This window comes from Centruroides vittatus, unplaced genomic scaffold (genome assembly GCF_030686945.1).
Source record: "Centruroides vittatus isolate TY-2023 unplaced genomic scaffold, ASM3068694v2 contig_880, whole genome shotgun sequence".
Taxonomy (NCBI): Eukaryota; Metazoa; Arthropoda; class Arachnida; order Scorpiones; family Buthidae; genus Centruroides; species Centruroides vittatus.
The window spans coordinates 1,519,968-1,533,192 of NW_027122572.1; the positions used below are offsets into that span (position 1 = coordinate 1,519,968).

A 13,225-nucleotide genomic window follows, 5' to 3' on the forward strand; every position below is an offset into this window, starting at 1 on the left:
TTATAAAGAATGGAAAAATAAGGATTCCAGCCCTTATTATTCTGGGGAATAATGAGAGGAGTATATATCATCATGGTTTTTAGTAAAAGAAGAAAAAAAAAAAAATGATGATAATATACACAGATAACATTAAGACTAGAATGACTATAGTTTCTTCAATCTTTTTTTTATTCTATTAGAGGAACTAGATAAGAAGATTATTCAGAAATAATTAGAATTGTTTGAGAGAATGACTGAAAGTTGGAGAAACTTGTCAAATGACCTTTAGAAACAATATATATTTCTTTCCGGACTATACATACAAACAAGTCCAAATCCTTCTGTCCTTTCACACGCTTTGTAGAGGCAATAACAAATCTACGGAGAAACAGATCTTTTATTTGAGGCTACGTGTCCGCCGTCAAATGTAAATAAGTTAAAAAGTTCTCTAGCGATGGCTAGCACAATTATAAAATTAATAATTACATTAAAAAATTTGCCAGGACGAATTCACATTTAGAAACAATGTATATTTCTTTCCAGACTATACATACAAGTCCAAATCCTCAAACAGATCTTTTATTTGTAGCCTCAAATAAAAGGTCTGTTTTGCCATAGATTTGTTATTGCCTCTACAAAGTGTGTGAAAGGACAGAAGGATTTGGACTTGTTTGTATGTATAGTCTGAAAAGAAATATATATTGTTTCTAAATGTGAATTCGTCCTGGCAAATTTTTAAATTTATATTAATAAACACACCTGATTTATATTTGCCAAGTTTTTTTTTCTTTATTCCGAACGTTTTCAGCCTACTTGTATAGGCCATCTTCAGGCTTTTACATTATTCGTTCCAAATGGAACCATTTGTTCGAATTTATTTGAATTTGAACTTTTAACAACTTATGTATATACAAGAGTAGATAAAATAGCTAACTAACAATAATCTCAAAATGCATTGCAATTTAATGAAAAACACAAAAAACATAGAGTAACAATTAAAAAACAAAAAATAAATAACAAAAATTATATCAAATTTAAATGAGTCTAAATACTAATTCCTATAATCTCCAGATCATATTTTTATGGATTATCAAAACCCATACTTTTTTCAATTTTGTATTTCCAAGCCGATGGTAATGCACTTGCATCTTTTACATTTAGGCATCTGTCCCTCATTTTACTTTTGTAAATCTCTATTTTTTCTATTTCCATCGCGATGGACGGTGAGTGCCCCATTCTAACAATTTTCGCTTCATTTCATTTGACTACTGCTCCATCCGACTGTGCCATACTTGCCAATATCATGCTATTGAGTTCTTTATTAACACTATATTTGTGCTCCTTTACACATACTTTAAGGTTTCTTCTGGTCACTCCTATATACTCTTTATCAATTCCTAATTGTTGGTTCTCAAAAGGTACACCCCTCTTGCTCTTCTTTTTTAATTTAATTTTAATTTTAATAGTCAAATGACCATTTGAAAATAGTAAGAAGTGAAAATGAAATACTTTTAATATATTAGGATATCAACTGTACCCTCTTTCATACTGAAAATGATATAACTTATTAAGTTAAAATATTATGATTAATGAATATTGTTAAATGATGATGATAAAAAAAAAGCTTTTAATTTATCAGCAGTTAATAATAATAAAAATGTTTTAGTATGTTTTTGGTTACTATGAAGTTTTTAATTTTTGTAAAAGTTTTAGCTTCTTCAAACAGTGTTCATTAAGGAAATGTACATAAATTTTTATTTTTCTAAAGATGATGAGTGCTTGAAAGTGGCTGAAAACATTTTTTTTTTAATTATAAACTGCTGATTAAATATATTTTTTGTTACTACACTACTAAACTTGTATACTAGTTGTGATATCTCTTAACATTTAAATGTTATTTTCATAATTAATTCAATTCTTCTTGAAATGATGATTTACTGGAAGGAGTAGAATGTTCCTGAAATATTTCCTGTGATCAAATGATACTGTTACACTATTAGGCTGACAAAATAGATCCATTGAAAATTATGATTGTAAGCATGTTGTATGTAATTTTGATGTGATTAATACAGGAATCTTTTCTTTTCATTTATTATAGTAAATTGTAATGAGAAAATTTTAATTGTTAAATTAAAAATTTGTGTTTCATTAATCACACAAATTATGCTGTTTTAAATATTTATGTGACAGTAGTCTCTCATTATATCACATACATAGGGAGACAAATCAAATGAGAAATATATCAGATGGTACAATATATAAATGTAACTATCCTTTATTGGTTAAAGCAATCTTATATTTAGAAGACAAAAAAATAATATAATATAGTCAAATGAACAATATAACATTTAATTTGTATTTTAAATATATGTATTATTACACTTGTAAGATGATATAGAATTTTATTCCACAAGTTTAATGTAATATTTACATTAAAGTTTCATATAAAATTTGTTTATATTAATAATATTTTATTTCTTTACCAATGGATAAATAATTTTTCATAACAGTATAATGTTCATGATTCAGATCTTGTTGTAAAACTGCATGTGCATAAGCATTCTTTGACAATTTGACTTATGTTTTTAAAAAATCAATCCTTAAAGCTAGGATTAAATTTTTAAAAAATACAATTTTTATGAAGTGTTTAGATTAACAGAATTTCAAATACTGTACTTTAATTTTGAATTTTACAGAGAACTGTTATAAAAGTTTGTAAAATTTACCTTTATAAAGTATTTAAAAATATATTATTATAGAATTAAATAAAACATTTTTATTGTTTAATTAATTTTTTAATATTTTTTTGTTTCATATAGAGCAGGAAGAAGAGGTATGAAGAGAGATTATTCTCCTCTTTCATGGAAAAAATATTTCACTTCTATGAAAGAAATTAAAGTTACTGAAAGTAATGTATCCTTAAAAGCAAATTTAAAAATATATATGATCTTAATGTTCATATACTTAGTTATATTGTATAAATTAATTATATATATATCTATTTTAAATATTGAATGTAATGAAAGTTAATATATACTTTATAAATACATTGAAATATTTAAATTTTTATATTCCAATAAGTATAATTTTTTTTTTTAATATGACTAAAAATTCATTTAACAGTAAAATACATTTTTGTATATTTTGATAAATTGTCATTTATTAAGTGGTGATTACAGATATATATTGTTTCATTAATTAAAAGTTACTTAAAATAAACTTTTTAATTTTATCAGTATCTTTTTGATATATGTCCAAATTACACTTTTTAGTTTGTTGTCCAGATGACTATGTAATAAGATATCATCTCCCCAGTGTGAGAATTGATCTTCAAACATGATTTAAGCTGTAATTTTGTTATTGATATATGTTCACTTAGAACTGGATGATTGCAAATTTAAGAAACAAACATTTTAAGTTTTGGAAATCATTATTTAAGAATAAAGGTTTACAAAAAAAATTTTATTTAGAAATGCCAGAGAATGCTTAGCCTGAAACTGTTTGAGTTTACTGTGGTATATTTAAAGATTGTATGTACAGTACTCCAATAAAGAATCTATTTAATTTGAAAAGAAGTTGTAGAAGTTTTGTTGAATGTTAAATAATAGCATTCATAAAGCTAACAGTGCTAATTGGAATATTTCATTCTTGTTAAAAAGTCAGTATTAAATTCTGTAATCAGTAAGTATTAAAAAAAATCTAGAAATACTTTTAATAATTTAGGTTTTGTTATTAAAAGTATTTAGATTTTTATCAATTCTATTACCTATATAAATCTGATATATAATATTGATATTTACATTGCATTTGAAAATGATGTGTAATGATTTAAATGGTTTTTTTTAGATTCATTACTTTAATTTTTTAAATATATTATTATTAGACAATTAGATACTATTGTTATAACTAAAATTAAGTTTTAATATTTAAAATATATAAATATACTTAACTTTGACTAGATTTTCAGGGTATATTGTAATGGAGAATCTGGTCCACTTTTATTACTGTTGCATGGAGGAGGTTATAGTGGATTAACTTGGTCATTGTTTACTGTAAGTTTTACAGATTCATTTGAAGTAATGAAAAATTGTTATATTTGTTATTATAAGTACAGGTTTAAATATATTTATTGTCAAATCAAAACTTTATTTATGCTAAAGAACTTAGAAATGAATGGATGAAGAAATTAGTATTATTTTATAATTAACGTATCAGATTACTACAATCATACTTCCAACCTTTAGAATGGGAAATAGCTGGATGTTGGTAGAAAAACACTGCTTTTTGAATAAAAATGCTGACAGCATAAAAAGTGAAAAAATTCTTTATTAACACTGATATTGCGCATTGCTTATATTAAATACCTTAATAAACAAAATTTAATTTTATCTCTGCATATGATATTGTGTAAAGCTATTGCCATAAACACGGTCAAGTGTATGGCAATAGCTTTATATTCTTTAACATCACAGTTTAAAAGGTCAAGTATTTTACAGGACATGTCATTAATATACACCCAGAATTATTGTGTGTTCCATCTCAATGTATCGTGGGTCTTGATATTGCATGATGAGTGCTTCCTGTTATATGTCTTTGTGCACTACTTTGCTTTGTTATAATTTCTTTTGTTTTAGCGTACTCATGACAGTTGATCTCGGTTGGTTTACTGACATTCACTACAGTTATTAAGGGCAATGATTTTTCTGGTTGTGATTTATTTCCTATCTCTGTCTTACTTTTTCTTATTATACTGAATATCGAAAAGATATTCAGTATAATAAGAATTTTCAGTATAATATCAATTTTCTTTTTGATACACAGCAATGCAATGCTGTGTGGCAAAACCATCATCAGCTTTACTATTTTACAAGTTTACAAATCTTTGTAAAATCTGACAAATTTCAAAGAACAATCTAGTTTATTTTCTTGAGAAAGTTCATATCATATGGCCAGTATATTCTTAAGTGATGTATCAGCTGTTTCTTCATTTTATATGGGAAAAATTGTAGCACTGCTCAATAATTTGGTTAACTGTAAAAGTAACTCCTTCCATTGATGAGTTGGCTATGATCGATTTAACCGTCAATGTGGTGGCACTAACATTACCAGACTTGAAGATGTAATTTATCATATCTATTATCATTTAAATTTAACATACTTGAGCTAAAATTTTCATATTTATACCAACATACATATATAAAAATATTAATCTTTGTTTTTTTTCCCAATTGAACGAATCTGAGAATGTCTTTCTAGTTCTCTTTAGTCATTCATAATAAAATACATACAATGTCTTCAGCAAAATATAGTGATATTAGACTTGTTAAATAAAGTGTTTGTGATAATATCAAATTCTTTAAAAACACTGAGAAAAGGGAAAGTGGCCTTTCCACTGACAGAGATTTCAAAATGCTACTGGTCAGCACCAAACCCTGATGGTTAACAACTATGCTACAATATAAAAGTCGTATTAAATATGGAATTAGAAAAACATAAGTAGAAGTTATTCACAATATTTAGTTAAAACTTTGAATCATATCAAAAGCCATGTCATTGAAATCAATAATTAATAATTTAAAACAGTCTTTTTAGACAATGCTCTTTACAATAAGGGCAATCCACATGTAAATATTTAAACAAGATAATATCTTAAATAGAAGGAATATGAAATGATTGATTAACACACTAATTTTATCAATAATTAATAAATAAAAAAGATACTAAAACAAAACGACTTCAATGACAATTTTCAAGCTTGTTAGATATATTCATGTGCTTTCTTTTCATTACTATGTAATATCTATTGTGTCAAGAATTAAAACTTTTTAATTAATTTATTTAGGTATTTGCAAATTATGTCAATTATAAATCTTTGATTAAATAAAATGCTGAAATCAATATTGGTATAAGTTCATTTATATAGTTATGACATATCAGCATGAATGATGAGAATTGTAGAAATTGCAACTTATCAATATTTTAAAGTTACTAACATAAAAATACATTTCATTAATTACAAAAAAATTTAATTTATATTTTTGAAAAAGTTTATCATTATTTAATCTAAGAATACAGTTGCTGAGTGCATAAGTTTGATATTAACTTTTAAAAAGTGTGATAGTTAATATGCAATTAATAGATAATGCAAATGTATTTCTATATATTTATGATCATACTTTAAAATTTATTTATAATTACAGTTTATTTATTTACAAGTATCCCTCATATAACATGGTACTTATGTTCTGAAAAAGTGCTATGTTATGTGAATCTGTGCTATATGAAACAAAGGACTAATACAAAGCATGAAGTTAGGTTCCAAAAGTTAACAAAAGTATACTAGTCTTTTGTTACTAAGAGAAATTTGTTTATTAAAGCACTTGATAATTTAATTTATTTCCAATTAATAATTAACTAACAATCACAATTAAAAGCACTGTATTAAGTGTTAATATCATCATCATCATCATTTATTTGCAAAGGGAAAATTTCCCTCATAAGTCATCAGAGCTTTCGTTTGTTGATCGTGAATCACAAATACTTTCAGCAATGTCTTCATTTTTTTTCTTTTTACCACAAAAAATTTTTTATGTATGACAAAATAAAAATGTTATTAATTGAAAATTTGTTCTACCGGTTTACATTTGTTTAGTCAAGGACAAGCAGTTTTTTTAAAAATAAAATTAATTGCCAAGACAATAAGTATAAACGTGGAAAAATTACAAAAAATTTCCTAGGGATGAACTTTAAAAGTGTGTTGTAAAAGGAAGGAGGACACTTTTCAACTTCATCCCTAGGAAATTTTTTATAATTTTTCAAGTTTGTGATTTCCCTCCAAAAATTTGTGTTTGAATACTGAATTGTTTGAGTTGGGAACAGTTTCAGTACTGAGATACTACTGTATTTTGTTTGTCATTTTTATGAATGATTACTTACAGTTAAAAAAAAGTTAATAACACTTACCTAAAAATATTTAAATAAAATTTGCTAAATACAAAGATGAATTTATAAAAACAAAACACAGCAACAGTCTTAAAGGCTAAAATCTGAAAGCAACAAGAAGGAAGAAAAAGTTGCACTACCAGTTTTTATTAAACCTGACAAAAGGCACAAAACAAATTGAAACTTTTAATATTTTGAAATCCAAGGACAAATTTGCAATAACATGCATGTTTACTTGAAAACAAAAAATCTTAAATAAAAGAGTTTGCACTTAAAAGTTATGAAAATTTGTATGGAAGATTTCCAAAATTTTCAAACTGTGTTAAAGTGAAAGCAGAAACCGTGTTGTACAATGGATGTCCCCAATTTTTGAACAGTGTTAGAGTAAAACTCTGTTGTTCAAGGTATACCTATATATAAGTACATACTGTAGCTGAATAACATGTAAGAATGCAAAAATATTGAAATATTTTTTATATATGAAAACTGTATCATTATTATTATATCTTATATTTCCTATTTCAGTTTTTAGATTTATTAAGCATTACTAAGCATTACAAGTTGGATAACTAAGCTTTTGACATGGCAATAAATAAATTTAAATCTTCAATTATTAAATGTGATGACTAAAAAAATTCAAATCACCATTTGATTAATCTGATAGTTATATAAATTATTGTTGAAAATTTTAATATTTTAGAGTCATCCCTGAAATTAATTCAATATTTAAAAACATTTGAATGAGTAAAATGTATAGTTAATTATTAATGTATAGTAAATTATTAATTATAGTTAATTAATTATTAATTATTAATTATGTGTAATTATTAATAAATACATAAATTATCTGAATAATAATTTCAAAAGAAATTCATATCACTTAGTAGTTATCACTTAATTAGGATTAATCCTAATAGTAATATCTTTCAGTCAAACATTTCTCATCTGGTGGAATGTCAAATTGCAGCTATTGATCTACGAGGACATGGTAATTTCAATGTTTTCTCATTCTTGTTTGTTTTAAAAATAAAATAGATTTGTTTTTACATAAAATAATACCATAAATACTTTCAACACACACACACACACACACACACAACAATAATGTGTCTTTATATATATATATATATAATGTTAGATTTGATATACAATTATTCATAAATAATAAAGAAATAAACTAATTTTCAAATGGAAATAATAAAAATCAAGTATATTATAAATTTTAATTTATTTATATTTTGAGTGTAGACTATTTCTCTGCTCTTATATTTTAAGAGAGGAGAAATTTATAAACTACTACAAATTTCATAAAGCAAATTAATATCACTATTTATCTTATTAATGTAATTGATCTAGAAAAATTGTGAATGATTTTTCATTCAGTTTATTATTTAGTCAATAAATAAAATGTGACACTTTATTTGATTATAGTAAAATAAATTTTTCATGATTTGTCATAATGTAAAACACTGAATTCAAATTTTTTATATGATATAAAGTTATTTTCTTGATTTGTAACGTGATAGATTAATCTTATAAAAGCTTATAAAATTATTTAATGTTCAAATACTTCTGATGTTTTAAGAATAATTGGAAATCATATAAAAATGATTTATGATTCATTGATAGTATATGTTGATTAAGATTCCATATGGCAAGTTGAATGTGGAATTTAATTGTTGCATTAACTTTCAATTGTACAAAATATTAAAAAGAAATTCAAGAATTTAATTTATCTACATTTATCTGATATATAAAACAATTTTTTGTCTTTATTGTAAGAATTGATACTACAGATAACTACAAAAATTTTTGAAAATATTAACTTTAAATAAAATGAATTTTTTTTTAAGTTTGAGTTTTAATTCTTAGTCAAAATAAGAATAAAATATTTAATAATTATCAGAAAAATTCTAGGATTTATATTGTTTTCATTTACAATTTATTATTCATTTTATTTTTAGGTGAAACAAAAACAACAAATGATAGCGATCTTTCTGCTGAAACATTATCACGGTATTTCTTTTTTTTATTTGAAATTTTATTGTGTTGTTGCTATCTAAAAATCTAAAGAATATTTAATTATAAATAGTGGGATAAATTAGAGTACTGTCTAAAATGACTGTAACAGAAATTTAACTCGTTTCGGTTTCTGAGAGTGATATATTTTCAATTAAAAAAATTTAATTGGATAGAAATTTTTGTTTGGAATATTTTACAGTTCTAAATTTTATTTGATTCACATTGGTAATTATTTTAAGTTATTTACTATTATTTGTTATATGATTATTCATAATGCTAATGCTACCATTATGCATTGATTTAATGCTACGATGATGCAAATTTTTAAATGCAGAAGAGATTAAGAACTAAATATAAAAAACTTTAATAAAATTCTTAGAGATTCCTAGAATATTGATTTAACTGATGTGTGAATTGTTAAGTTTAAAAATTATATCTGAGCAAAGCAAGAAAAATATCAATTTTGTTAATATTTAAAATTTTATTAAAAACAAAAATTTTAAAACTCCAAAACAAAATACAAAAGAAACATTTTTGCATTTTTTATTAATGTTTTTGAACTTATAAATACAAAATACTTCCATTATTGTAGATGAATTAATTGGCCATTTTCAAAAAGAATTTAATATCTTATAGAAATAATAATACATCTGGATTTTTCATTATGAAAATTGCTGCATATGGTGTAAAGTTCAGATCATTAATATGTTATGTTCTATGCAATATTATTCAGCCGAATATATTGCAGATCTGTGAATAAGAAATTTAATAAATTTTCAGATTGCCATAATTTGTATAAAGCATTATATAGGAAATATATTTAGTAATTTTATGAAATTTTACATTAAAAAGTTAAAAATTTTTGTGTATCTAATACTATTTTATGTTATATAATGTAATATTATATGCATTTCTTAGACAATATTTTTGATTTAATTATGTTTAAATATTCTTATATAATTGTGTTAAAATTTTTATTACTATTAGTTAATTTGTTTTTAATTTGGGTAAAATATGTTTTTTCTACATCACAAATAATAAACTATGCTTTTATTTTTATTTATTTGAAATTACTTATAAGCTTGTATTTTATCATTTAATTTGTTCTTTTTACAATATTATGATTTTATATTTTATATTATTTAACATATTTATTATATACACTAGTATCCAAAATTTTAAAATTTAAAAGTTATTTTTGAAAAAGAAATTAAATACACCTAAACCTAAAATTAATCATTAATAATAATGTGTCTTTTTTTAATCTGTAACTTAATAAATCTTAATGATCATAAATGCATGCATTGCTAAAGTACGAGTGATATGAAAAATATCTGATATATGAAAGTGAGATGATAGATGATCTCTATGTAATAAGGAAAACAATCATTTCTCACAGTAAAGAATCATATTGATTAAAAGGTTTTTGATCAATTCTATAGGTAACAAATTTTGTGAGCTAAGTTTTGTCCATAAGAACAGACCTTGGCTCACAGAAAATTTCAGAAAAAAAAAAATGTAGTACCTCTTGAGAATCTTAAATTATGTTTTCAAGTGTGAAGATTCATATGTTAATATATTGTTTAAATACCTCAGTTTTGAGAAAACCATTGACTAAAACTGATGTCTGTGGATAAATATTATATATAAAAGACTAGTATCTGACCAGCTGGACTTGGATAAGCTTATTTTGTAGGTATATAAAATAACAAAATATTCATATTATTAAAAAGCTTTACTATGTACGTTTGACTTCAAAAATCTCTTGCTTTCTTTTTGATAATGCTTTAGCTGCTATTCACTTCTTCAAACAAACACATCTTGTTTCATGTTTGACATTGCTTCTGGAAAGTCCATTGAAAATTTAAAAAGAAAGCACTATATATAAAATTTGATTTGCTTATTCACATTTGTTATTTTAAGCATGAAAATGCCCATAAATTTTTTGTATTTTAGTGTTACAGTTTTTGAGGGATTAATGTATCAAGTGACTGTATCTTTTGTCAAGTGTTTATAATTAAATGATTGATTTTATTTCAAATGTGTCTTAATATGGTTTTAATGTGACTCTGGAAATGCAACAGAGAGTACATAATAGCAAACATGAAATAAAGTTACAGAATCCTAGATTTTAAATTATTGAAATCTACTTTTAAAACTTTTAACCTATAGAGATGCAAAATATATTGCATCTCTGGGAGTTTAGTTCAGGCAAAAATAAAATTTAAGATTTAAGGTAATGAAGTTTGGCTTATCAAGGCCAACTTCAATTGAATCAACTGTAAAAATTTTGTTATTTATTACCACAATTATACAATAGATAACAACCACAAAATCTTCATACTTTAGTAAATGAAATAAGTATTTCAATGAAAGAAATTAGCATTGATATTTGCAAGAAAGTTTGCTGCTTGTAATCAGTAGACTGTGGGCTTATATAAATCATGATAAAGAATATTTTGAAAATTTTAAAATACAATAGAACCTCATTTTTCCAAGCTCTAATTAACCAACTTTTCATATTGTCTGAGACAAATCTATAACTGAATGTAAACTACTCTTCTTATACTTTAATTTATAAAAGAAAATTTAAAATGGTAATATATTACAAAATAATTTGTTTTTGTTATATTTTATTATTTAACTTCAATGTAAGACAACCCATTTATATTAAAATTTAATTAAAGGGAGTTGGTTCGGCTTCGATGCTGTTGGTGACTTTTTGTTTCAACTTTAAAGTGTTGTTGAAGTGCTGCGGTTTTTTTCTAACGTTGTGAAGAGCTACCGGATGATTCAATTTAAAATGGATAATCTAGGTTTAAAGTTAGTTAGATGTCTACTATTAATTTCTGGGATTGAGCCCAACCCTGATTCGTTATTGAGATTCTCTCTGGACATCGAGAGGGTGGATATGCAAAAGAGATGTCGAGGCAGACCTCTTAAGGGGGATTCTAGTGAAACCGAAAGACGTAATTTAACTGATGTTGTTGAAGAGGATCTTGTTTTATTAGACAGAACACCATCGAAACGGAATCTGGTGGGAGTAAGTGATGCAAATATTCAGGACTATTTTACTTTGTCAGCTGTTGCGGAGGATGATCTTGGTGAGGAACCGCAATACACCATTAAAGCAGTGTACGACCTAATTCGGGAGAAGTTTTCTCAACTCTGTTGATTTGGATGCAATTAAGGAAGATCTATGTATATTGAAAAAGAGATATGATGACCTAAAGGAGGACTTGAATATTGTGTCTCATAAAGTGGAAAAATTGGAACAGGGTGTTAATTATGATGGTCAGTTGAGAGGTAAGATTGAATTTCAATTAGATAAGTTAATAAATGAAAAAACGAGGAGTAATATTGTTATCTTTAATTTCTCGTTTACAACTGAAGACCAGTCTGCCGAGATTTCTCATTTTATTAGAAATGAGTTAGGTGTCGAGGAATTTTGTTTGCCCAGTTTGGTCAGAATTTCCAGAAACGATACCAAGTCTATAGTCAAAATCTCCCTTACCTCTGTATATGAGAGAAACTTAATCCTGCGTGCATTTTGGAAGGCAAAGCCTAACTTGTTGAAAAGGTATAAGGAGAATATAATATTGACGGCTGACTTACGTAAACAATCTAGAGTCAGGAGGCAAAAACTAGTTGCAAGAATTGCCCTGGAGAGGTCCAATAGCCATAAAATCATCGTTAGAGATGATTATTATATTAAGAATGGCATAATGTTCACATACGATATATATTCAAATGAAATCATCCAATTAGACCGTTTTTTATAAGGAACCAGGGGTCTCACGATAATCTGCCAGAGTTGATGAATGATGATAACTTCTTACTAAATGGATTAAGGACCAATAACTTTGTGACTCAGTGAAATAACAACCTGAATTCAATGGTTTTGACTTCTCCGGGGTTGGGTCATTGCGCCGATGCTGGGACATTATTTTCTGGAATATCCAAGGTATGGTTAATAAGATTAGTGACCGATCTATAAAGCATTACCTAATGTCAAATGATGTTGCTGGTATCTCTGAGACTTGGTCGATCAGTTCTAGTTGTTTGGAGAACATGGGCTTACAGGATGATTTCTGGTTAACCTGTAGTGCAGCACACAAGGAACGAAGATTCGGTAGACCTGCAGGAGGTCTTTTGTTATTAATTAAGAGATCGTTTGGTTACTTAAGGTTATGTACAAGTTAAACCTTGGTATATTTTTAATTTAATTGGGCTAAATCCCAAACTTCACAAATTGTGGAGAACAATGTTATTGGGAATTATA

At 25.4% G+C, this 13,225-nt stretch overlaps 1 protein-coding gene across 1 annotated transcript in view; it reads left to right on the forward strand.

Moving 5' to 3' along the window:
- LOC136983354 (protein phosphatase methylesterase 1-like) overlaps positions 1–13,225 on the forward strand; it is a 51,101-nt gene that overhangs the window by 4,444 nt on the left and 33,432 nt on the right. The window contains exons 2-5 of the mRNA XM_067280068.1: positions 2,799–2,892; positions 3,939–4,031; positions 7,852–7,909; positions 8,886–8,937. Coding sequence (XP_067136169.1) covers positions 2,799–2,892; positions 3,939–4,031; positions 7,852–7,909; positions 8,886–8,937 — 297 coding nt within the window. The remainder of the gene's footprint in view (positions 1–2,798; positions 2,893–3,938; positions 4,032–7,851; positions 7,910–8,885; positions 8,938–13,225) is intronic.